This window comes from Phocoena sinus, chromosome 11, assembly GCF_008692025.1.
Source record: "Phocoena sinus isolate mPhoSin1 chromosome 11, mPhoSin1.pri, whole genome shotgun sequence".
Lineage (NCBI taxonomy): Eukaryota > Metazoa > Chordata > Mammalia > Artiodactyla > Phocoenidae > Phocoena > Phocoena sinus.
Window position 1 is genome coordinate 60278281 of NC_045773.1, and position 26996 is coordinate 60305276.

Here is a 26996-nt window from a genome sequence, read left to right on the forward strand (position 1 = left end):
AGCTCCCACTCCTACACTCGCCCACCCCCCACCCCCTTGGCAACCACCAGTCTGTTCTCTGTGTCTATGAGTCTGTTTCTGTTTTGTAGATAGGTACATTTGTGTCCTATTTTAGATTCCACATGTAAGTGATATCATACGGTATTTGTCTATTTCTGACTTACTTTGCTTAGTGTGATAATCTCTAGTTGCATCCATGTTGCTGCAAATGGCATTATTTCATTTTTTTATGGCTGAGTAATATTACATTTTGTGTGTGTGTGTATATATATATATATATATATATGTCACATCTTCTTTATACATTCATCTGTCAATGGATATTTAAGTTGTAACAAACTCTATGAATTTAAATCTTTTTTTTCTATACTTTGGAAACAAATCCTGATTTGGACTTTGACTATTGATATTTCTTATATATGTCCTTTCAGCAGTTGTCACATTTTTGGTTCAGGATTTGGTAATCTTGTGTCTGCACTAATGTATTCTTTTCTTAGCTAACTTTTATCAGTGCCCTCTCTGGTATGTTCCGATGGCAATTTCTAAGGACTTTCTTTCCAGGTATTTTGACTTTGCTTCATGCTCCTTGTAGTTGGGCTCATTGGTGTTCGACATGATAAAATATGGAAGCCTAATCTTCAGCCATTTGTGACACTAAGTCACATTTTCTCTCAGAATCATATCAAATTCTTATGTGAGCTAATATGTTAATAAAGTGTTTGAGGACTGCAAAGTTACTTGGGGTGTCTATACCAAAAAATCTCATAGAATTTTAATGTTCCATTAGTTTGGCTATCAATGTGGGTGATGATATCTTTATATTTTATACACACACACACATCTCTCTCTCCAAATGCCTCTATATACATAAATACCATACATATATATGTATACTTGCTTGTGGGTGTATATATATCTTATTTTGTCCAGGGAGAATGCACTTTTAAAATGGGTGTTGTATGCAAGATAAGCATTACTTTTATCCAAAATTATTTTGCATTATGACCGTTACTGTTTCATTTGATACCTTTTTGTCCTGTATTTTTGGGAATAAATCAAAGACACTAAGCATGCATAGAAGTGGTTTGCAATTTTTGGCCTTTCTTTCAACTTCATCGTATGGCCTTATCTTGGTTTTATGTTTCTAATTTAAAATGTATGTGACCGTCTCTTGTTTTTATTTCTTTGTAAGCTGTTTTTACTCATTTAATGGGAAAAAGGTGGGATATAAATATGTTTTAAAAACTGCTATCAATGATGATCGAGTCATTTAGAAAAGATTACAGTATCATAGAATAATAATACAAGTAAGAGTCACAATGGTTTTTTTTCCATAAAAAGACTAGTATATATTATTTTAGTGGCAGAGGATTACATTATACGATTTTCAGTGGTCTTCAGTGAACAGGGAAATTACACTAGTTAACACTCAACTATCTAAACTAATACAGGAACTTCATTGCTCACAGCCTTTGCTTAGTCAAACCTCAGATGGGAATAAAATTTCCTGTAAAAGTGCCCCAAAAGGGAGATGTTACAGTGAAATGGAACCTTTAGAATGAAAATAAAAATCTTCTGTAGGTGGAAAATAGTTGAAGTTTTTAAGGGTTATATGATCCCAGTGAGGTGATGAAGGAGAAAGAAAGGTAGGTCACAGCACATGTGACTTCTGGAAGCTCCAGACAACTGAGGAAAAGCAGGATGGGAGACTGAAAAGGGACCCCAGGGGAGGGTAGAATTATGACAACTTGGAGGCTGCTACTTTTTCACAGTAGTTTTAAAAAAGCATTTTCCTTCATTAAGGTTTGTCTACTGCAGTCTTTCAGTGGAGGAAAACCATTGCAGCTTTTGTGCCATTAAAGGGTTAAATATCATGAAAAAAGAGGTGACTTACCCCAGATTGATGCATTACACAGCTGCTTTTGTGCTGAAACAACTATGTCATTCTGAAGGAGGTTTTATGTTTTGTTCTCTCAGTGGAGAACTAAATTCTTCAATGACTTTATTCATTCTCGGGGATTACTCAGTGTTTACTTTCTTTGCTAATGGCAGGCTTTGCATGGTAACGTGCCCTTTCTTGTCGGGAGATTTGGCAAACTCAGAAACGTTGGTTTTTTATTTCTTTAAAATGTCAGAACTTTGTGGACGCAAAACAATTTTTTGAACTTCAGAGGTTTGTTTTTGTCTAGACTATCATCCACACCTGTTTAGTAATCTTGAAGTTGGAAGATTCTTCAAAATACTTCTGTGTGAATAAAAAATGTTATTTTTAGGTATGTCATTTACTTATGTTGTTGTCAGTAGATTCATAGTTCGTGTAATCAATGTGGGTTCCCTTTTCAGTGATCATATTGGTGGTAATGTGAAAAGAATTTCCAAATAATTCCTGGGAAATAGGTAGGTAGGTAGTTACATTTCAAGGTTATGAACACTTCTCGACTTCCCTGGTGGTGCGGTGGTTAAGAATCTGCCTGCCAACGCAGGGGACACAGGTTCGATCCCTGGTTCTGAAAGATCCCACATGCCGCGGAGCAACTAAGCCCACGCGCCACAATTACTGAGCCTGTGCTCCAGAGCCCGCGAGCCGCAACTACTGAGCCCATGCACCACAACTACTGAAGCCTGTGTGCCTAGAGCCCATGCTCCACAACAAGAGAAACCACTGCAGTGAGAAGCCCACGCACCACAATGAAGAGTAGCTCCAGCTCGCCACAACTAGAGAAAGCCCACGTGCAGCAATGAAGACCCAATGCCACAAAAAAAAAGAAATCAAGGTTATGAACACTTCAAAGGGCTATAAAACTGTGAGTAGATTTCTTTGGAGGTCTGCTTTCTCATCAGATAAAAATAAGAGTACAGATTTCTGTTTCCCTCCCTAAGATAAATGATATATTTTCCTCATGTAAACAGTCTTCTCATAGTGTTCAGAATAATTGTGTTTCATCCTCCCATACTACCTCTGAGCCCTCCCACTCTTTCTGCAGACCCTCAAAGGGTTATTTTGAGAAAAGCAGATTGCCTTTGGTGGTTGGAAAGAGAGCCTTTCCTTAGATGTTGAGAAACAGGTTCTTAGAGATTTTAGAGGTGGGTGCCACTATTTTTGAAGACTTTACTGTTTTCACATTTGTTTCTGCATTCTTTTAATGCTTTGGTTTTGAGAGGAAAGTTTCTTGACTGGCTTCTGGCCTTGAGTTAAGTTTCCAGCTACCGTGTTTTGTCACTTTGTATTCAAGGAGTATTCAGGAAGTCTTTTCTTGTCTTATATGTAGATAGAGCCAGCCTCAGTTATCCCTGTGGTTTAGAGCATCATGGAAGTCTCACAGATTAGAAAGAGGTGAAATCTGGGGTGTGTATGTGTGTAATGTGTGCTCGTGAAGATATAAGCTAATGCTTATTTTAGTCTTTCATTTATAGTTCAATTTACTAACCAACCTACTTACCAATTTATTGGTAGATATTTATTAAGTGTCTACAATGTATACGCCACTCTTTATCTCAGCAGAAGCATAAAATACAAAGGTTCATTAAAACCACATGGTTCTTGCAGTCTTAGAGTTGACCAGTCAGGAGAAACAAGATGTGCCTGCGCATTGAACAGTGAATTTAGAGGGCAAAGAAGTATGTGATTATTCCAGGTGCCAAATTAACTGACACAGGCCCAAGACTATAAAGAGTTCAGGGAACAGAGGGGAAAGGAATGAGGGCTGCAAAGATGAGTGAAGGCACCACAGAGGAGGTGGGGCTTGATCTCTGCTCCCAGGATGAGAAGAAGTTGGATTAGATGGATGCTTTTGAGGTAGTGGGGTTTAAATAGATTGAATGCGACACATATTCATATATTGAGTAGACCAAAAGATTTGTTGCTTTTTTGCATTAAGATGCCTCTAGTAGCGCTTAGTTGTCTTTAACTTCATTCGAAACAATTTTGTTAGCTTGTATTGTGACAGCTGTCATATCAGCGTGCATTTAAAAAAAAGAAACTTGTCAAAATTGGTGAATTTTTGTGTAGCCATTTTAATATTGAACATGGAAGAAAAAAAGCAACATTTTTGGCATATTATGCTTTATTATTTCAAGAAAGGTAAAAACGCAACTGAAACGCAACAAAAGATTTGTGTAGTATATGGAGAAGGTGCTGTGACTGATCGAATGTGTCAAAAGTGGTTTGTGAAGTTTCATGCTGGAGATTTCTCACTGGACAATGCTCCACGGTCGAGTAGACCAGTTGAAGTTGATAGTGATCAAATCGAGACATTAATTGAGAACAATCAACCTTATACCACGCGGGAGATAGCCGACATACTCAAAATATCCAAATCAGGCATTGAAAATTATTTGCACCAGCTTGGTTATGTTAATAGCTTGGATGTTTGGGTTCCATATAAGTTAAGTGAAAAAAAACTTTCTTGACTGTATTTCCGCATGCAATTCTGTACTTAAACAAAATGAAAATGTTCCGTTTTTAAAACAAATTGTGATGGGTGATGAAAAGTGGATACTGTACAATGATATGGAACGGAAGAGAAATGAACCACCACCAACCCCACCAAAGGCCGGTCTTCATGCAAAGAAGGTGATGTTGTGTATATGGTGGGATTGGAAGGGAGTTCTTTATTATGAGCTCCTTCCAGACAAACCAAACGATTAATTCCAACAAGTGCTGCTCCCAATTAGACCAACTGAAAGCAGCACTCGACAAAAAGTGTCCAGAATTAGTCAACAGAAAATGCATAATCTTCCATTAGAATAACACAGGACTGCATGTTTCTTTGATGACCTGGCAAAAACTGTTACAGCTTGGCTGGGAAGTTCTGATTCATCCACCGTATTCACCAGATATTGCATCTTCGGATTTCCATTTATTTCAGTCTTTACAAAATTCTCTTAATGGAAAAAATGTCATTTCCCTGGAAGATTGTAAAAGGCACCTGGAACAGTTCTTTGCTCAAAAAGATAAAAAGTTTTGGGAAGATGGAATTATGAAGTTGCCTGAAAAATGGCAGACGGTAGTGGAACAAAACGGTGAATACGTTGTTCAATAAAGTTCTTGTTGAAAATGAAAAAATGTATCTTTTATTTTTACTTAAAACATGAAGGAACTTTTTGGCCAACCCAATATATTCTGATCATGAGGAATTTGTAGACTTTGCTGAAAGTTTATACATTAAAATTGTTATATTTTCCTACATTTGCTTTCGGCACACAAAAGTTTATGAGAGAAGCGAATGTCGACTGAAAAATGTACAACCTAAAAGTTGAGAGTTGTGTTTTATTCGGTGGACAGGACTGAGGACTTAATCCCGGGACACAGCATCTCAGATAGCTCTGAGGGACTGCTCTGAAGAGGCAAGTGGGGAGCAACAAAGACCAGGGAGTTGGAACATCAAATGATTACTGTTAATTAAAGAAAAGCAGACATCTCAAGTTAAGGAATTTAGCGCTTTTCTATGGGAAGATGCAAGAGTCTGGGCTTACTGAAATCATTCCTTTGATATGCACCTCAGCTGTCTGGGGCCAGTATCCTGCTTTTCTCATTCTGAGTCTTCTCAGGGTGCATCATCAGGGGTGACTGCAGTGTCTAATGGTTTGATGGCGGGCATCCTGTTTCCTTCCTGAGCTCCCTTAGGACTCAAGGTCGGGGTGGCTGTAATGGGATGGCTTCAAGGCTTCAACATACTTCGTTTACTGATATGGCAGGGGTCGTTTTTAGTTCACAGACTGGTAAAGACTGGATGAAAAACTCTGTATTTCAACACAGGCTTCGTAATAATATTTGCAGGAGTTGTTCTGTCAATACGTACACATGTAAATTTCATGTTGAATTGGCAAGTGAAAAACACCATTAATATGGTGCATTTTTTCCTAGGCCGGACCTGATAGACATGAATACTGTTGCTGTTCAAAGCAACCTTGCAAATTTAGAGCACGCTTTCTATGTAGCAGAAAAAATCGGTGTTATAAGACTTCTGGATCCTGAAGGTGAGTGATTATTTTGACCAGATGTCCACGGGCTGGAAAGTCTGATACAAAGTAATTGATCAGCATTTTGAAATAATTCATGTTGCTGCTTTTAGATGTTGATGTCTCCTCACCTGATGAAAAATCAGTAATAACTTATGTATCATCTCTCTATGACGCATTTCCCAAAGTCCCTGAAGGTGGTGAAGGCATTGGTGCAAACGTAAGTATTGATTTTTCCATTCTGAAGCTGCTGACTCAGAATTGACTGAATTCTCTGACAGTGCTTTTTACAGTTTTTTTAATATGACTTTTTTTAATTGAAATATAGTCGATTTACAATGTTGTGTTAATTTCTGCTATACACAACAAAGTGATTCAGTTACACACACACACACACACACACACATTCTTTTCTTTAATGTTACTTTCCATTATGGTTTATCATAGGATATTGAATATAGTTCTGCTAACTTCAACCTCCCACTCCATGCCTTCCCTAACCCCCTCTCCTTTGGCAACCACAAGTCTGCTCTCTATGTCTGTGATTCTGTTTCTGTTTCATAGATAAGTTCATTTGTGTCATATTTTAGATAGCACATATAAGTGATATCATATGGTATTTGTCTTTCTTTTTCTGACTTACTTCACTCAGTATGACAATCTCTAGGTCCATCCACATTGCTGCAAATGGCATTATTTCATTCTTTCTTACAGCTGAGTAATATTCCATTGTATGTATACGTGTCACATCTTCTTTATCCATTCATCTGTCAATGGAGATTTAGGTTGTTTCCATGTCTTGGCTATTGTAAATAGTGCTGCTATGAACATTGGGGTGCATGTATCTTTTTGAATTAGAGTTTTGTCTGGCTATATGCCCAGGCATGGGATACCTGGGTGTTTTTTTTATATATATATATATATAGTTTCCTTTGCTGTGCAAAAGCTTTTAAGTTTCATTAGGTCCCATTTGTTTGTTTGTTTGTTTTTTTGTTTTCATTTCCATTACTCTAGGAAATGCGTCAAAAAAGGTCTTGCTGTGATTTATGTCAAAGAGCATTCTTCCTATGTTTTCCTCTGAGAGTTTTATAGTGTTCGGTCTTACATTTAGGTCTTTAATCCACTTTAAGTTTATTTTTGTGTATGGTATTAGGGAGTGTTCTAATTTCAGTCTTTTACATGTAGCTGTCCAGTTTTCCCAGCACCACTTATTAAAGAGACTGCCTTTTCTCCATTGTATATCCTTGCCTCCTTTGTCATAGATTAGGTGACCATAGGTGTGTGGGTTTATCTCTGGGTTTTCTATCCTGTTCCATTGATGTATATTTCTGTTTTTGAGCCAATACCATATTGTCTTGAGTACTGTAGCTTTGTAGTATAGTCTGAAGTCAGGGAGCCTGATTCCTCCAGCTCCCTTTTTTTCCCTCAAGATTGCTTTGGCTATTCAGGGCCTTTTGTGTCTCCATACAAATTTTAAGCTTTTTTTGTTCTAGTTCTGTAAAAAATGCCATTGGTAATTTGATAAGGATTGCACTGAATCTGTAGATTGCTTTGGGTAGTATGGTCATTTTCACAATATTGATTCTTCCAATCCAAGAACATGATATATCTCTTCAACTATTTGTGTCATCTTTGATTTCTTTCACCAGTGTCTTATAGTTTTCTGAGTACAGGTCTTTTACCTCCTTAAGTAGGTTTATTCCTAGGTATTTTATTCTTTTTGTTGCAGTGGTAAATGGGATTGTTTCCTTAATTTCTCTTTCTGATCTTTCGTTCTTAGTGTATAGGAATGCAAGAGATTTCTGTGCATTAATTTTGTATCCTGCCACTTCACCAAATGCATTGATTAGCTCTAGTAGTTTTCTGGTGGCATCTTTAGGATTATCTATGTATAGTGTCATGTCATCTGCAAACAGTGACAGTTTTACTTCTTTTTTTCCAATTTGGATTCCTTTTATTTTTCTTCTCTGATTGTATGGCTAGAACTTCCAAAACTATGTTGAATAATAGTGATGAGAGTGGACATCCTTGTCTTGTTCCTGATCTTAGAGGAAATGCTTTCAGTTTTTCACCATTGAGAATGATGTTTGCTGTGGGTTTGTCATATATGGCCTTTATTATGTCGAGGTGGGTTCCCTCTGTGCCCACTTTATGGAGAGTTTTTATCATAAATAAGTGTTGAATTTTGTCAAAAGCTTTGTCTGCATCTAATGAGATGATCATACGGTTTTTATTCTTTAGTTTGTTAATATGCTGTATCACATTGATTGATTTGCATATATTGAAGAACCCTTGCATCCCCGGGATAAATCCCACTTGATCATGGTGTATGATCCTTTTAATGTGTTGTTGGATTCTGTTGGCTAGTATTTGGTTGAGGATTTTTGCATCTATATTCATCAGTGATATTGGTCTGTAATTTTCTTTTTTTGTAGTATCTTTGTCTGCTTTTGGTATCGGGGACAGTGACCTCATGGAATGAGTTTGGCAGTGTTCCTTCCTCTGCAATTTTCTGGAAGAGTTTGAGAAGGATGGGTGTTACCTCTTCTCTAAATGTTTGATAGAATTCACCTGTGAAGCCATCTGATCCTGGACTTTTTGTTTGTTGGAAGATTTTTAATCACAGCTTCAATTTCATTACTTGTGATTGGTCTGTTCATATTTTCTGTTTCTTCTTGGTTCAGTCTTGGAAGGTTACACCTTTCTAAGAATTTGTCCACTTCTTCCAGGTTGTCCATTTTATTGGCACAGAGTTGCTTATGATGCTTTGTATTTCTGCGGTGTCAGTTGTAACTTCTCCTTTTTCATTTCTAATTTTATTGGTTTGAGTCCTCTCCGTCTTGAGTCTGGCTAAAGGTTTATCAGTTTTATCTTCTCAGAGAACCAGCTTTTCGTTTTATTGATCTTTGCTATTGTTTTTTTTTTGTTTCTATTTTATTTATTTCTGCTCTGATCTTTATGATTTCTTTCCTTCTACTAACTTTAGTTTTTGTTTGTTCTTTCTCTAGTTCCTTTAGGTGTAAGGTTAGATTGTTTATTTGAGATTTTTCTTGTTTCTTGAGGTAGGATTGTATTGCTATAAACTTCCCTCTTAGAACTGCTTTTGCTGCATCCTATAGGTTTTGGATCGTCGTGTTTTCTTTGTCATTTGTCTCTAGGTATTTTTTGATTTCCTCTTTGATTTCTTCAGTGATCTCTTGGTTATTTAGTAACGTATTGTTTAGCCTCCATGTGTTTGTGTTTTTTATGTTATTTTCCATGTAATTTATTTCTAATCTCATAGCATTGTGGTTGGAAAAGATGCTTGATATGATTTCAATTTTCTTAAATTTACCGAGGCTTGATTTGTGACCCAAGATGTGATCTGTCCTGGAGGGTATTCCGTGTGCGCTTACACAATTCTGGTGTATTGTGTCATTTAAAGCTTGTGTTTCCTTATTAATTTTCTGTCTGGATGATCTGTCCATTGGTGTAAGTGACGTGTTAAAGTCCCCCACTACTGTGTTACTGTTGATTTCCTCTTTTATAGCTGTTAGCATTTGCCTTATGTATTGAGATGCTTCTATGTTGGGGGTGCATATATATTTATAATTGTTATATTTTCTTCTTGGATTGATCCCTTAATCATTATGTAGTGTCCTTCCTTACCTCTTTTAACATTCTTTATTTAAAGTTTCTTTTATCTGATATGAGTATTACTACTTCAGCTGTCTTTTGATTTCCATTTGCATGGAATATCTTTTTCCATCCCCTCACTTTCAGTCTGTATGTGTCCCTAGGTCTGAAGTGGGTCTCTTGTAGACAGCATATATTTGGGTTTTGTTTTGGTATCCATTCAGCGAGCCTGTGTCTTTTGGTTGAAGCATTTAAACCATTTACATTTAAGGTAATTATCAATATGTATGTTCCTATTACCACTTTCTTAATTGTTTTGGGTTTGTTTTTGTAGGTCCTTTTCTCCTCTTGTGTTTCCCACTTAGAGAAGTTCCTTCCACATTTGTTGTAGGGCTGGTTTGGTGGTGCTGAATTCTCTTAACTTTTGCTTGTCTGAAAAGCTTTTTAGTTCTCCATTGTATCTGAATGAGATCCTTGCTGAGTAGAGTAATCTTGGTTGTAGGTTCTTCCCTTTCATCACTTTAAATATATCGTGCCACTCCCTTCTGGCTTGTAGAGTTTCTGCTGAGAAATCAGCTGTAACCTTATGGGAGTTCCCTTGTATGTTGTTATTTTTCCCTTGATGCTTTTAGTAATTTTTCTTTGTCTTTAATTTTTGTCAGTTTGATTACTGCGTATCTCGGCATGTTTCTCCTTGGGTTTAATCTGCCTGGGACTCTCTGCACTTCCTGGACTTGGATGGCCATTTCATTTCCCATGTTAGGGACATTTTCAACTATAATCTCTTCAAATATTTTCTCTGGTCCTTTCTCTCTCTTTTCTCCTTCTGGGATCCCTATAATGCTAATGTTGGTGCATTTCATGCTGTCCCAGAGGTCCCTTAGGCTGTCTTCATTTCTTTTCATTCTCTTTTCTTTATTTTGTTCCATGGCAGTGAATTCCACCATTCTGTCTTCCAGGTCACTTATCCGTTCTTCTGCCTCAGTTATTTGCTATTGATTCCTTCTAGTGTATTTTTCATTTCAGTTATTGTATTGTTCATGTCTGTTTGTTTGTTTTGTAATTCTTCTAGGTGTTTGTTCTTTAATTCTTCTAGGTCTTTGTTAAACATTTCTTGCGTCTTCTCGATCTGTGCCTCCATTCTTTTTCTGAGGTCCTGGATCATCTTCACTATCGTTATTCAGAATTCTTTTTCTGGAAGTTTGCCTGTCTCCACTTCATTTAGTTGTTTTTCTGGGGTTTTATCTTGTTCCTTCATCTGGTACATAGTCCTCTGCCTTTTCATTTTGTCTGTCTTTCTGTGAATGTGGTTTTCTTTCCACTGGCAGCAGGATTGTAGTTCTTCTTGCTTCTGCTGTCTGCCCTCTGGTAGATGAGGCTTGATTGCTGGATCTTATGGTAATTCTATTTTTAGTTTTCTGAGGAACCCCCATACTGTTCTCCATAGTGGCTGCACCAATTTACATTCCCACCAACAGTGTAGGAGGGTTCCCTTTTCTGCATACCCCCTCCAGCATTTGTTATTTGTAGACTTTTTAATGATGGCCATTATTAAAATGACCAGTGGGAAGTGGTACCTCGTTGTAGGTTTGATTTGCATTTCTGTAATAATTAGCATGGTTGAGCATATTTTCATGTGCCTGTTGGCCATTGGTATTTCTTCTTTGGAGAAATGTCTATTTAGGTCTTCTGCCCTTTTTTCGATTGGATTATTTTTTTTGCTGTCAAGTTGTATGAGTTTACAGTTTTTAATTATCAAATATTTTTTAAAGGATTTGAGTTAATAGGTCACTTAATTTAGAGATTTTCTTTTTAAACTTACTGCTGTTTTACAGCTGCCCTACTTGATATCCTTCTCTGCAGAGAAGGTATGCAGAGACTATCTCACTTTTGAAATCACTTTCAAGTTTTTTAACTTACATGATCCCAGGAGATAAGGTAGCTCTGAGTTGGTTTCTCATTTAAAGGTGAGGCCTGAAGGAGGGCGATTTGATTTTGCCAAATTAACGGAGCTTCTTCGTAGCAGGACATGGTCTCTGACGAGTAGCTTTGGGCTCTTTATTTAGTCCACTGCTTCCCAAAGTCTGTGCAGTTCATTTCAGCGGTGCATTTCGTGCTGGTCCTGCTGCCAAGTGCTGTGCATTTCTGGAGGACGGGACACTCTGTACATGACGTGCATTTGGGGGGACCCCCCTCACCCTGACTTCTCCACTCCTCCTGCAGATTTCTCCTTTATTCTGTCTCACTTTGAAGGTTTGGGAGCTCCCCTTTCAGGTCTCTTATTTCGCCTCTGTGTGCTATTGCTTGAGGCTTGTTTCCATTCTCTCCTCATGTTCTTTCTCACAAAGGCTGGTCCCCAAGTGACTTGGTCCCATGCTCCCCCTCTGCTCCAGTGTCTGCCAGTGACTCAGGGTTGAGTGTTGCTCCAAAATGTTATTGTGGCCATTCCTTGCTTGGTCTTCTCACTGCCTGTACCCAGTTCCTCACTCTTACCCCTTCACTAGAATGAGGATGACAGCTTTCTTTTGGCTTACTTTCTCCATTGTTTTTCTCTTCCCATAACTCTGCACATTGTCGCCACATGAGCTAGAAAAACTTCCGTGGCTGCATGTGGCTTGCAAGGTTCAGCCCAGTCTGGATGTTCTGACGTCCACAATTCTGCCTTTTATCAGTTCTGCTTACCCACATCATTCCCCACATGAACTGTTTGTGGTGTCCGGGGCATTTCTGTTTCAGAGTCCTGACTCCCTTGACCCCCATCCCCCATCTTTTCTCTGCTCCTTCTGCCAGCCACCAACAATTACTGGTCATGGTACAACTGCTCAGGGATTCCCTCTCCCAGGAAACCTTCAGTGATCATTTTGAGGCACATTTATGCTCACCTGATTCTTACCTCAGCGCCTCACATGTACATACCCGTTTCCGTTATTTCAGCACTTCTTAAATGCTGCTTTTCATTTTGCGTAACTGTTTATATTATGACTCTCTGAGTCCTCATCTAGACAGAAAATCTTTGATAAAAGAGATCATGTCTTGAAGTATTATATTTTTATTACAATGCTTAGCACAATGCTTTGAACATCATAAGCAGTCATCAAATACTTAATTGAGTAAGGCAGTTTACAATTTTCCAGTCTCCTCCATTTTAAAAAAAGTTTGCCTAACAGTACTTGAATCATCCCACATGTACATTTCTTCTAGTTTTCACTCCTGTCTGGTTTCCTATGTATCGCATAGCTCTTTGACTTTCAGATATAAGGTGGACTTAGAAAGGTTGGCAGAGAGGGCAACTAACCTGGCTTATGCAGGCTAAGCCTTTTGAGTGCCTTTCTTGAGTGCCTGGAAAACACCCCAAATTGATCACAGTGTTCTTTTTTTTCTGCTACATTTCAATGCAGCCTCTGAAGCCTTTGTAACACAGTGCTTCAGGCAGCCTAGATCCCTGGATCAGAGCTGGCACTCCTTAGGCTAGTCTTAGTGGTCAGATGTTGATCGTGTGTTTTTAAGGCCGTTTAAGTGGAAAGGATTGGGACCGGGTGGAAAGGAAGAAAACATGGAGCTGGTCCTCTCCGTCAGGCTTAAAGCCCTGCAAATCCACAGAATGACCTCTGGCCAGATTGTGTTAGACGTGAATGTTAACAATCTGCAGATATAGACCTTCTCTGCCATCTTCTCGTTGTAGGATGTTGAAGTCAAATGGATTGAATACCAGAATATGGTCAACTACCTCGTCCAGTGGATCAGACACCATGTGACCACTATGTCCGAGAGAACATTTCCTAATAATCCTGTAGAAGTCAAGGTCTGTGTCCCTATAGAAGTTAAGTAGGATTGAGTTTATTATTAAACTTTTAAATAATGCTGAAATGGTTCTGTCATTTCAGAAATTGAAGAAAAATTGCCCTTGGCAAGGTACTAATCATCAGGCAAATTATTTATTTATTCGTCTCCTATTGTACAGAGAAATGGAAGTCAACATTAATAATTAAAAGATAATAGTGACAACATCTTAAAGAAATTTATAGTCCCTTTGGTCTGAATTGCTGAGAGTTTTAAGGTTTAATTTGGGAAGGTTTCTGGAAGTGACGTTGCCAGATTCTTTTTGGTGCCTGGGAGATGCCTGGAGCCAGCAGATGGCTGGGGCACGATGCGGGGCGGGAGCTTGTGCAATGCGACCATGGCAGGGCCTGTGCCTGTGGTCACATCCTGTTAAAAAACGGCCTCAGAGGCTCCTGTGGTACAGCAAGAGGTACATACCGTCTTTCACCATGAATTCGAAAATACATATCTGACTCCCAGAATAAATGAGTTCCTGGTTTAGTAGAACATTTACTACTACCTAAGAACCTGGGTCCATCTCTTTGAGCAGAGACATTATAGAAATATTAAAAGATAGTACAGATATAGAAACGTATTGAAAATAAGTTGTCTCATTTTGTACATTGGGATTTGTCATAGCAAAGTAGTGTACTTTATTTCAAGAAATGGGTAATGCGAATATGAAAAACAAAGTCTAATTCCTTGAATTGCAGACTTTGTTTTCTGGATCAGACTAGCATTGCAAAAAATGGTCCTAACCCAGGGTGGGCCCTGTTAACGTTAGTAATTGTGTCCATGCGTCTATACGGAACATCTGTGGAATAGCTTTTATTCACGTTGCCACGGGGAACTTGTCCTTGGCACAAAGTTCCTTGGTGTGTGTCGATGCGATGCTGTTTTAAGTTCTCTCTGAAGCTGTTTGTGTGATGTCTCCCTCTGTGGCTGGAACCTCTCCTGGCAGGAAAGCTTTCCTCCCCCTTCTATTAGCATGTCTACTGTGAACAGTGGGTAGCCCGTGATGGCATTCCGTGCTTATTCACCTATGGACATCCTGAAATGGTGCATTTTGAGTTTAAACCAATTTTCAGATTTCAAGTTCCATTTATTTCCAGATGGATTCCTTTTGTCCAGACATTTGAGTAAATTCTTGCTGGCTTCTGATTAATACAGATTCTTAAATTATTAAAGAAGTTCAAGTGACTACACAGATTACTGACTGTTGCCTGGGATAGGACGTGATACAGGAAAAAAATATATTGTGGGGAAATACCAAATAATTTTATTAGCCAGCAAAACATGAAATGGAATCCTTCAAAGAAATGTGTCTGCCTGAGTGTTTGCAGGGACTTGTCTTAAAGCAGCATGAATTAGGATGAAATAATTAGTATACACTTATTAAATGTGGAGATGCTTTATCAACATAATTTTTATAAGGTCCTTGTTAATAAATATAATAAACATATTTAAGAGATTCCCAAGTTAATATCTATAAATTAGATAGTAATTTAATTATATGGTTCAAACTTTTATAATAATAGCAGCAACCAATAGCATCTGTCTCATTTACTTATAAGATCTGCTTAATTTAGCCAATGGGATATTGAAACAAAATTTTAGTCCTATCTATCTGATGAGAATTCTGTTTTCAAGGGTAGACCATGAAATAGAGGAGAATGCTCCCCACCCCTTTTTATGGGAATTGCATCAGATGATTTTTCCAAAAACTAAAAGCTAAAGTACGGCATTTGGGAAGTGGATCTTTTAAAGTATGTATTTTCTTGTTTGGATAATGAGAGATTGTCAGTAGAGCCATAGTAGATACTGCTGTGGTTTTCACTATCCAGATGGCTGGGTAGCCTATGTTGAATCAGGGCTCATAGCCATAATTACACCCTCCTCAGATCCCATACAGCCTGGTTACCGACTGGCTGGGAATCAGCAGCGTCCTTGAGTGTCTGTTTTATAAAGGAATGCCACCGAGGGCACGCGACAGAGTAAATAGCATTTCAAGTGGTGACATTATGTGATAATGAAAACAGGTCTTTGAAGTTTGGCCCTTCATTTATTTTCCCTTTCTTTTTAGGCACTTTATAATCAGTATTTACAGTTTAAAGAAGCAGAAATTCCACCAAAGGAGACAGAAAAATCAAAAATTAAACGCCTGTATAAATTATTAGAGGTAAGAAGAAATTTCCTTTGTATTGTCAAATGTAATATTTTAAAAAAATTTTATTGAAGTATACTTGATTTACAGTGTTGTGTTAATTTCTCTTGTACAGCAAAATGATTCAGTTATACATATGTGTATATTCTTTTTCATATTCTTTTCCATTATGGTTTATCACAGCATAATGAATATAGTTCCCTGTGCTATTATACAGTAGGACCTTGTTGTTTATCCATCCTATATATAATAGTTTGTGTCTGCTAACCCCAAACTCCCAATCCATCCCTCCCTCACCCCTCTTCCCCCTTGGCAACCACAAGTCTGTTCTCTGTATCTGTGAGTCTGTTTCTATTCCATAAAGTTCATTTGTGTCATATTTTAGATTCCACATATAAGTGGTATCATAAGGTATCCAATGTTATCTTTAATAATATACCTTGATGTAAGAAACATAATTTTTTACATCTTTGCTTCACATTAACTTTTATGTTGTTGTTTTCTCTAGATTTGGATAGAATTTGGACGCATCAAACTCCTTCAAGGTTATCATCCCAATGACATAGAAAAGGAGTGGGGAAAGCTCATCATTGCCATGCTCGAGAGGGAGAAGGCTCTTCGTCCCGAAGTGGAAAGGTGAGTGGGGATGGCCTCTGCCCTGGGTGTCCAGTGGGAGGGGTCAGCCTGTGTCGTGGAAAGAATTTAAGCTTTGGAGACCAACATTTACCTTTTACATTCACTTGGCTGTGTGACCTTGAATAAGTCACTTAGCCTTTTCTGATTCTCCATTTTCTTATCTAGAAACTCTTCCAGGAGGTTTGAGGAGGGATCGGTGAAGTAGTGTTTGAAGAGGGCCTAGGTTGGTGTGTGAAATCTCATCTCGTACAATGGTTACGGTTTTAAAGCCAATCAGGATGACCCATGAGAATTTCTCCAACTGACTTTAAAGTTGCCAGGGCCTGGATCCAGAAGTTCATCCATACATAACATAGACTAACCATGAACTTATCTTGTTTCTTGTTGTATTTTTGGCTACGGCCCTCTTTCTACGGGGCAGTGAACCTTCTATTTGAAGGGCAGTGAGGCTGCTTCTAGAGAACACTTAGTAAATGCTAGCTTAAGTTCCCTCTCTGCTTTTTTGCCCTGAAAACATCACTGACCTTCATCCTTTCTCTCCCGCTACACCCAGCTGCCAGGGAAGGTCCTGCTTGGTCTTCAGGACACATTTGTTGGATGGATGTGTCTCTGGGGTAGTCCTTACATCCCAGCCTGACTTGTGGTGTGTGGGGCTTGTGTGGCCTGAGTCCATGGGGCTGGCCTTACAGCCTGGGGACCGGTGGCCAGGCCAGGCATCACCCTCAGGCCCGACTGGCCCCACGCCGCCTCGCTTCTGCAGTGCGGTCACGCCGTCTGCCTCTCAGGAGCTCTGACTTGCCAAAGTCCCAGCCTCCCCCATTTATGAGATCTCTGCACTGTCTGATCCTTTGGCTGGGAAGTCTGTTTCATCCCATCTTCACTCCTCGTCTTTCTCAGATCTCGGCTTCAATGTAATTTCCTCCAGAAACTTTCCACAGTCTCCCAGGTTGGTTCAGACATCTTGGTGATAACCCTCCTGTTTATATGGATTGCTCCTTCATAGCCGTCATCTCTGTTGTAATTTTGTATTTGTGTCTGTGATTGGTTAAGCGCTGCCCATTCTACAGTTGTGAGCTCTAGTAACGTGGAGACAGATTCCTGTTTTTGTAGTTCCTCGTGGCGCCAACACTTAACACCCTGCCTGCTATCAGTATCCTGATGCTCTCTGCGCCTCCTCGTAACTTCCACATGGAAGAAATATGAACTAATGTGTTGAAGATACAGGGGCAGGTCTAACTTGTCAGGCCTTTCTTAAATCACTGATGACACTCTTGTTAAGCAGCCTATTCTGTCTACATAACTAGATCATTAGAACCAGAACAAGCTCGAAATACCCAGGATGGACCTTTTATGGAGGAGATAATTCTGGGTGGTTCAGATGGGGCGCTCAGCATCTCATCAGAAAGAGTGGAAAAGGATGCCACAGAAAGAGTACGCGGTAGATTTTAGTCGATAGACTAGCAGCTGGATTTTAATATATGTTAATGAAAGAATACAATGGTTAAGAGTTCGAGGTCTAGGAGCCAGTCAATCCTTGATGAATTATTAGCTCAGTGTACAAGCCCTGTAATCTTAGATTCAGTAACCTCTCTAAGCTTCAGTTTCTTCCTTTGTAAACAGGATGTAATAGTACCTACTGCATTTGGTGGTTCTAAGTATGTCTGTAAAATGATTAGTTAATTTCCTGGCATGTAACAATTGCTTCAGAAATGTTAGGTGCTGGCTGCTATTACTATTTGTGCTTTTCTTTTTACTAACTATATCTGACATGGCACTCTCAAATTTCCTTTTCTTGCCTTGTGAAAAGAACAGTATCTACCTCTAGATGGAGAAGCAACAGTTTGGCCTTGCAGTGTTAGGGACAGGAAAATATTTAGGAGCTTGGCTGATTCAATGCCTTCATTTTTCTTGATGCAGCAAGTTTTTTTTGGCATTAACTCTGTATTGCAAAATAATAGCTGTGCAGCGTGGGAGTGTGTAAAAAACAGATGCGAAAGAGCCAATGATCTTAGGCCAGGTAATAACCTATAGAAAGGAAAAATAAGCACAGACAAATTAAATTTGCAAGCATTGCACTGATATTCTTCTTAGCACCTTGGCTTTTAAAAATGTAAGGTAACTTCAGTACGATTAGACCTAACATTCCTGGGAGCTCATCCTATAAAGAAAGGTAAACGGACAATTTTCCATTAATTTAACCTAATCAACAAACACCATGGTGGTTAAAAAGGAAAAGTACTTTGCTTCTCCTCAAACTCATTTGTTTATAGGTGCTTGTAAGTATCAGTTTTTAACCCTGTGTTGTTCAGTACAGACCTGGCCTTTTCCAAAAAGCTGTGATCAGGATCTGATTGACTCTTTGTGTTCTTTTAGCTGATGATTTGCCAGAATAACCTTTTCTAATCGTACCTGGGCTCCTGGGAGGCATCAGAGTTGTTTTTGAGGCAGTTGCAAATGGATGACTCTTGGTGAAAATATTTGGCAAGTCTTCTCCAGTGACGCCCCAGTCAGCCTGCCTTGTCCATACTTGTAGGGCTTTAGTGCAGGCTACAAAAGGGAGACCTCAGCTAGTAAACCCATGGCTCTAGGCGAGATTCTTCTGAATGGCTATCAGTGTATTATTTGCTGTGTGTTGAATATGCACGTTGGAGCATATATAAGGAGCCATTAAAAGCTGTACCATTCAGCCGCCACTCTTCACCGTTAGAAGTAGCGCTTTTTGTAGACCTTCTACTTTTGAGTCTACTTTTAATGGTGGAGGAAAGAACATCCTTGCAAGGATAAGAATGCACAGCAGTAGTTACAGTTACCGTAGCAGTGATTCTGTGTTTAGTAACACGACTAGCACACGAACCAGTCTTGATTCAAATGAAAATTTCCTCTCAGTTCATTGTGGTCCAACGCTGATCAATTCCTGCATTAGCTTTGGCAATGAATCCTTTGATGGACACAGGTATGGAGTCATTGGTGTGGAATTGTGTTTTTTCTTTTGATGGGCTGCATTTTTCAGGGATGGCCAACTCTATGACTTTAGAGGGAGAGGCTTTATTTTATCTCGTTCCTTCTTTTAGATTGGACATGTTGCAGCAGATTGCCAGCCGAGTTCAGAGGGGCAGTGTCATTTGTGAAGACAAACTGATGCTTGCTCGAAACGCTCTCCAGTCTGTAAGTTCATTTCAGGAGCTGGTGGGATTGCAGTAAGTGGGTCAGTGTGTTCGGATGAACTAAAACTTTGCATAACGTTGGGTAGATTGGTCTACTGAAACAAAGTTAAAGATTATGATTACTTTGCTTTCTTGAGGGAAAACATGTTTTTGAAGCAAAAGGGAAAACAGAGAAAATCCAAGTGGCTTCTGTTCTAATACTTCGAGTTTTATATTTGAGGCTAGTTTTGAAACTTGTTTAATTAATTAATTAATGTAGAATTAATATTGAGTTCTTTTAAAAATACAGGATTCTAAAAGATTAGAATCCGGGGTGCAGTTTCAGAATGAAGCAGAAATTGCCGGTTATGTCCTTGAATGTGAGAACCTTTTACGCCAGCATGTAATTGATGTACAGATTCTTATTGATGGAAAATACTACCAGGCAGACCAGTTGGTACAGAGGTAAGAGTGCTTGTTGGTCAGCCCTGTCCTTCTGGGAGACTGTTTCATGGCACCTGCATTAAGAATTTAGAGTGTGACAATTTTATGAACTATTTCTTAAGCTTTTTTTTGTTGAAAATGTGTGTCATGTTAATTCTGTCATATTTGGTTGTGTTTAGTAGGTTTTGTTCTTCAAAGGTAATAGAAAAAAATTTTATGATACATATAATATTTAACTCTGTAGTAACTAACATACAGTTGAAATATTCATGTGTGATATTTGAAAAAGGGACAGTATGTGAAAATTATCTTTTAAGTCAGCATTTCAGTTTTCTGTTTATCTTATCATGAAAATGTTCCTAATAAAGTATTGGAAGAAATATATGTGCATAAACATCTGTATCTCTGAGAAGTAGGTTTGGGAGTAGGAATGGAACCTTTCAGGTTGAATACTATATATATGTAAATATCTAAATACATGAGATATATAAAACAAAAATTATAAATGATGCTTTGACCCAGTAAGTCCACTTTTAGGAATCTATAGTAATTCTAAATATAGAAAATATCTAAATAAATATAGGGAAAAAAGCCTTTGTTCATGTCAGAAATATTTTATAGTAACAAAAATTTGGAATCCTACATGTCAAATAGTAGGAGAATGATCATATTATAGTGTAGTAATTGTGTTCATTATAAATTATAGTTATAAAAATCGTGATAATATGCAGAGTACTTATAGTACAACATTCAGTGAAAAAAATTGTGATGCAAACTTTTATCAATGTGATTACAATGACATTTTAAAATAGACTTTATTTATATGAGCAGTTTAGGTTTATAGAAAAATTGAGTGGAAAGTCCAGAGTTCCCATATCCCCCCTCAAAGCCCCTTCTCCTGTTAGTAACGTCTTGCACTAGTGTGATGCATTTGTTACAGCTGATGAGCCAATATTGATATGTTATTGTTAATTAAAGTCCCTAGTTTACATTAGAGTTCACTCTTTGAGAAAAATGCCTCTTATATTATAGCTTATCCCTTTTGATTTTCTTTCCAGGGTTGCAAAACTGCGCGATGACATCCTGGCCTTAAGGAATGAATGTTCCTCAGTGTACAGCAAAGGCCGCGTGCTGACAGCGGAGCAGACGAAGCTCATGATATCAGGAATCAGTCAGAGTTTAAACTCAGGGTTTGCACAGACCTTAAATGCCAGTCTGAACTCAGGGCTGACCCAGGGTCTAACGCCTTCCCTGACCCCGTCCAGCGTGACCTCAGGCCTGTCATCAGGGCTGACTTCCCGCCTGACCCCATCTGTCACTCCTGCATATACACCTGGCTTCCCATCAGGATTAGTTCCAAATTTCAGCTCAGGAGTGGAGACAAATTCCCTGCAAACTCTGAAGCTGATGCAGATCCGAAAGCCCCTTCTCAAGTCATCTCTACTGGATCAGAATTTAACAGAAGAGGAAATCAACATGAAATTTGTTCAGGATCTTTTGAATTGGGTTGATGAGATGCAGGTAAAAATATTTACTTTACCTGAATTTCAGGCTTTATTGCTACCAGTTTCTTTTTCAAACCTTATATCTTTCTATTTAAAGGTGCAGCTGGACCGCACTGAATGGGGATCAGATTTGCCAAGTGTTGAAAGCCATTTAGAAAATCATAAAAATGTTCACCAAGCTATTGAAGAATTTGAATCTAGCCTCAAAGAAGCTAAAATCAGTGAGGTATGTGAATTTGAAATCTGTATGTATTTCATCCCAGCTTCTGTTCTGCTCTTTCTATAAAGACCCTGTTGCAACAGGGTAAACGCCACATTGCTTGTGAATCAGAATTCCTTAAGATTCCTAACCTTGCCATCTTTTTATCCCATGTTATAGATCCAGATGACGGCACCTCTTAAACTAACTTATGCAGAAAAGTTGCACAGATTAGAAAATCAGTATGCAAAACTCTTGGTAAGTTTTTTTAACTTCCTGTTCCCCTTACCTCTATGTGGCAAAGACACGATTCTTACAATGATTCTCCTTGTAAAGAACACATCCAGGAATCAGGAACGGCACCTTGATACACTCCACAATTTTGTAACTCGTGCAACTAATGAGCTTATTTGGTTGAATGAAAAAGAAGAGGGGGAAGTTGCTTATGACTGGAGTGAAAGAAATACCAACATAGCCCGGAAAAAAGATTACCACGCTGTGAGTATGACTTCTGTAACTAGATGTTAAAAATGCATTTCAGGTTTTATCATTTTCTAACATATTTCTTGCTTGTTTCTTTAAATTAGGAATTAATGAGAGAACTTGATCAAAAGGAAGAAAATATTAAATCAGTTCAGGAGATAGCAGAGCAGCTGCTTCTGGAAAATCACCCAGCCCGATTAACCATTGAGGTAAGTCAGAAAGTGTAATAGTCACAGTGGAATACAGACATTTGATTATTACCCTTCAGATTCTTCTATTGTTGATAAATTGAAAAATGCAAACTATCAAACTTCTATTATAACCTGAATCAAAAAGAATGTTTCTGACAGATCATACTGATTTGCCTTCAGTTCTGCTGAAGTGTGTCACCCACTCATCACTTCCAATAAAGGTACTTTGTCAACCCCTGTGGCCAAAGAGATGTAGTACAGTAACTATAAAGGACCTTGACTTGACAGGCTTTGAGGCTGATATTTCTTCCTAACCATATGACACTGCCCCAGCGACGTAACCTTACTCAGTCCCATTCACTTACCTAAAACGGGGGAAATTGCTTCTAACCCAAAGAGTTGTGTGAGAAGAAGAAGAATGTACTCTTACTATTTAGTTCAGTTCTTGGTACACAGTAGGTTCTCAAGAAGTACTAGTTATTATTATTTAATTTACTAATTGTATTCATGATCTGGTTTTGTGAGGTGTTTCCTCAGGGTGTAACACACACATTTCAGACCCAGAAGGGGAGGGTTGACCTAGGGTTTATCAGGCTGCCCGTGGGGTGGTGGTGGCGTGGGGTGTGTTTACTTTTGGGGCCTGATATCTACTGGTTAGAGTTAGTGACTGTCTGAATGTGCAGGGGGTGATTTAAGAGGGCGAGAAGCATGTAACGTGGACAGATACGGTGTATTTCCAGAGGAAGAAAAATGAAGCTATGCTTACAATGGGACACGCAATTGAAGAAAGGAATCTGAGAGTCTTTGTTCACTGAAATAAGTCTTCGTGACACAAAAGATTCATAAAATTCTAGGCCTCACTTGGTGGTCTTGGGAATATTATAGGTGACCTTCTTTCATATAAAAACGTGGTTTTCATCCCCAGGAAATGCTGCATAGGAATGTTAAAGACACAGAAGGTAGGGTGGCACCAGGGAAAGGAAGTTAGAATCATGAAGGGTCTGGATATACTTTTCTATGATGATCAACTAAAGGTGGGATAGATATTCTTTGGAGTAGAGGAATGAAAGCTGTTAGGAAATACGATTGTAGGTTGAGAATTTTGATGGGAATGGAAAATGTGGATGTGAACCTGATTACTTTTAGGTAGAGCTGTTAGTCTAATTAACTGAAAGTCTCTGGAACAATAAAATTAAGCCGTAGTTGTCCTTATGATTCCATGGGCCCATCCAATGTCTTGTGGGCAATGGATAATAGTTAATTATTAACTCTTTTATATTTTATGTGAAAAAGAAACTAATAATCTGACCATGCACGATGTATCTTTTATAGCCAATTTACTCAAGTAGCTTAATTGGAGGGAGCAGGTAATGTGATCCAGATGTGTTGCCAGATTTCCAGTGCTGCCTTATGCATTCCACCCAGAAAGCTGCCTGGACAGAGCTCAGCAGGAGTGTTTTTTCCAGGAGGAAGGACAGGCTTACATAAGACAGTCATTAGAGCATCAAGGGCGCCCTCTTCCGGAAGCCAGTGAACTGAACCTTAAATATGAAAGGGTGTTTCTTGCGTGTTTTCTAGTAAGTAGGTGTCTTTTCTACAATATTTTTGCTCTCAGGAAAGAGACACCAAGTGGTAAATAAAAATTCAAGTAAAAACGTATGAAATAAAAATTTCTAGTACTATCTTTTCTTTTTTTAAATTTTTGGCCGTGTTGGGGTCTTCGTTGCTGCACGTCGGCTTTCTCTAGTTGCAGTGAGTGGAGGCTACTCTTCGTTGCTGTGTGCGAGCTTCTCATTGCGGTGCCTTCTCTTGTTGCTGAGCACGGGCTCCAGGCACGCGGGCTTCAGTAGTTGTGGCACGTGGGCTCAGTAGTTGTGGCTCACAGGCTTAAGTTGCTCCCCAGTATGTGGGATCTTCCCCGACCAGGGCTCGAACCCGTGTCTGCTGCATTGGCAGGCAGATTCTTAACCACTGTGCCACCAGGGAAGTCCCCCTAGTATTATCTTGAATGTAATTCCAGAATTACACTAATAAGGGATTGCTTATGCCCTTTTCCACCCTCCCCAAACAGTCCCAGTAAAAACAAACAAATAAATCACCCTCACCCCTGCCAAGAGCTTCCAGACTAGTTTTGGAAGCAAAGACAGAGAAAACTACAGACCATGTATTTTTGTGTCAGGAGGGGTATTTTATGATCCAGTAATAGAAAAATTCAGAAAAAAGAAAGATGAAGGAAAATGTCATGAAAGAGGCATATCTGAAGATGCCATATAGGCAAGTGTTGGCAGGTGGAGGGTTGGTTTTCTAAAAAGCTGGGATAGCTTGCATCCATTTCTAATATTAAAGAGATTTTCATGGAAAAACAGCCAGAGCTAGCTTTTTCCATATATTTTAAGAAAAAAAGGTCAAGAAGCTAAAAATTTGAAAGAAAGTGACTGGACTGATTGAAAAATTTATATTTAAACTTTTAGGGCTGGCTTTGTACAACTGGAAACTCATAGTTTAGAGGGACATTTGACTACCCCGATTTTTCAAGTCTTACTCTGTTAAAGAATTCTCATCATCTATGTAGACACTAGAGTCTTTTATGCTTGAGAAGTAAGTCGTGTGTCTTACTGTCCAGACGGCAACAGTGGCTATGTTTTTACCTGTCAGGCCTACCGAGCGGCGATGCAGACGCAGTGGAGCTGGATCCTGCAGCTCTGCCAGTGCGTAGAGAAGCACATAAAGGATAACAGCGCTTATTTCGAGGTATGGAGGCAGAATCACCATGTCGATCGATGGTATTGCAATTTTGGCTGAGTTACAGAAAACATTTCCATAATGTACTGTTAAGATGCATGTATGTAGTGTTCAGGGGAAAGAAACCAAAATGTTTTCTTTGTAGGGTATAGGGATATATGTTCTTCAGGGTAAATGGAAGCATTCTAGTAAGGAAGAAATACTTTAAAAATGCTTAAAATGTCAGAAAATCTTAATTTTGTCCATGCTTCTCTTATTAAGGAACTGTTTCATTACAGAGAGCTTTCTTTCTGTTCTTCAGAAATTTTAAAATATTCTTGGAATTTCACCCCCGATTAACAGCTGTTTGGACCCTAAAGTGAAATAGAAGTTCAGTCAAAATAGTATCGAGCCAAAACCACAGTATACAGAGAAACTTTGTTATATATATATGTATATATTATTTTTCATGTTCTTTTCCATTTTGGTTTATCACAGGATATTGGATATAGTTTTCTGTGCTATACAGTAGGACCTTGTTGTTTATCCATCCTACATATACTGGTTTGCATCTTCTAATCCTAAACTTGCAATCCATCCATCCCTCCCCCACCTTCCCTCCCCCTTGGCAGCCACCAGTCTGATCTCTATAGACATAAACTTTGGATGGACAGTTAGAATTCAGTCATCATCATCCAAGTTCAAGAATTGGTGTTTGGTTAAAGGAATGATTTTGGCTAAGTTGTCTTGTGATCATATTCTGTTCCCATGTAGGAGGGGTCCACACAGGGCTCTGGTACTCGAAACTGACAACTCTGGGCTTTGCTGACATTACATACACTTTAACCGCCAGTTTTCATCTTTCCTTAGTTTTTCAATGATGCCAAAGAAGCCACGGATTACTTGAGGAATCTAAAAGATGCCATTCAGCGGAAGTACAGCTGTGACAGGTCCAGCAGCATTCACAAGCTGGAGGACCTCGTTCAGGAATCAATGGTATGAACAGGAAAACCTGCAAGTTTCATCAGTGATGTATAGTGAGGACTAGATTAGTGCTTTATTATATTTTCTATGTGCAGAACTTCATGTTTCATTAGTACTCTTGATATTTCTGCCTCAATCAAGCATTTAAACATTCAGTTTTAGTGTTTTTTGGTAACAAATACAACAAAAGTGTTTTTCATGTGATTGCCTGAATATTTTAAAATGCTTTCACTGTGTTGTGTGTGTCTGTGTTTAGTCATTCATTCCATAAATACTTGTTAGCATTTCTGTATCCCAGACACTATTTTAGGTGCTGGGGATAGAACAGTGAACAAAACAGACAAGAATCCTGCTTATATGCCAGGGATGGGGCTCAATAAACATGATAAATTAGTAAATATACATAGTATGTTAGATAGTGGTAAATGCGAAGGAGGAAAGAAACAACCAAACAAAACAAGGGAAGAGAGATGTCAGTGGGGGTGGGGAGGGATTGAAAGCTTAGACCAGGTGGTCAGGGAAGATTCTTCTGGTGAAGTTCGTTTAGGCAAAGCCCTAAAAGAACAGAGTGCACACGTTTTTACTTTTAAAATCCATCTGATTTATTCCCTAGGAAGAGAAAGAAGAGCTTTTGCAGTATAAAAGCACAGTCGCAAGCCTGATGGGGAGAGCAAAAACAATCATTCAGCTGAAGCCAAGAAATCCTGACTGTCCACTCAAAACTTCTATTCCGATCAAAGCCATCTGTGACTACAGACAAATTGAGGTATTTTAACTCCTAGAAACAGACCAGATTCTGGCATTATTCATATATTTAAAAAATGAGGTCATATTGCTCGTTAGTGTTAAAGTTTTCCACCTCAAAAATACAAAAAAAAAATCCCAAGATTGGATGTGGAAAAAGATGAGTACCACAGTGACCTCATCTTGTTATTCTGTTCTTCTTTTAAACCAGATAACCATTTTCAAAGATGATGAATGTGTTTTGGCGAACAACTCTCATCGTGCTAAGTGGAAGGTCATCAGCCCCACTGGGAACGAAGCCATGGTCCCGTCTGTCTGCTTCAGTGTCCCTCCTCCAAATAAAGAGGCGGTCGACTTTGCAAACAGGTTTGTGCGCACTAGCTCCAG

The 26996-nt window shown here is 38.8% G+C and overlaps 1 protein-coding gene across 14 annotated transcripts in view; it reads left to right on the top strand.

The window, feature by feature from the left end:
* The window catches only part of DST (dystonin), a 508299-nt gene that overhangs the window by 311301 nt on the left and 170002 nt on the right, over positions 1–26996 (top strand). For all 14 annotated transcript variants that reach the window (XM_032647809.1, XM_032647814.1, XM_032647805.1 and 11 more), the window contains 16 exons: positions 5867–5979; positions 6075–6181; positions 13259–13378; positions 15479–15574; positions 16068–16195; positions 19267–19360; positions 19649–19803; positions 20841–21303; positions 21385–21513; positions 21667–21744; positions 21823–21984; positions 22074–22178; positions 24816–24911; positions 25752–25877; positions 26479–26631; positions 26821–26975. In XM_032647809.1, the coding sequence (XP_032503700.1) occupies positions 5867–5979; positions 6075–6181; positions 13259–13378; positions 15479–15574; positions 16068–16195; positions 19267–19360; positions 19649–19803; positions 20841–21303; positions 21385–21513; positions 21667–21744; positions 21823–21984; positions 22074–22178; positions 24816–24911; positions 25752–25877; positions 26479–26631; positions 26821–26975 (2280 nt within the window). The remainder of the gene's footprint in view (positions 1–5866; positions 5980–6074; positions 6182–13258; positions 13379–15478; positions 15575–16067; positions 16196–19266; positions 19361–19648; positions 19804–20840; positions 21304–21384; positions 21514–21666; positions 21745–21822; positions 21985–22073; positions 22179–24815; positions 24912–25751; positions 25878–26478; positions 26632–26820; positions 26976–26996) is intronic.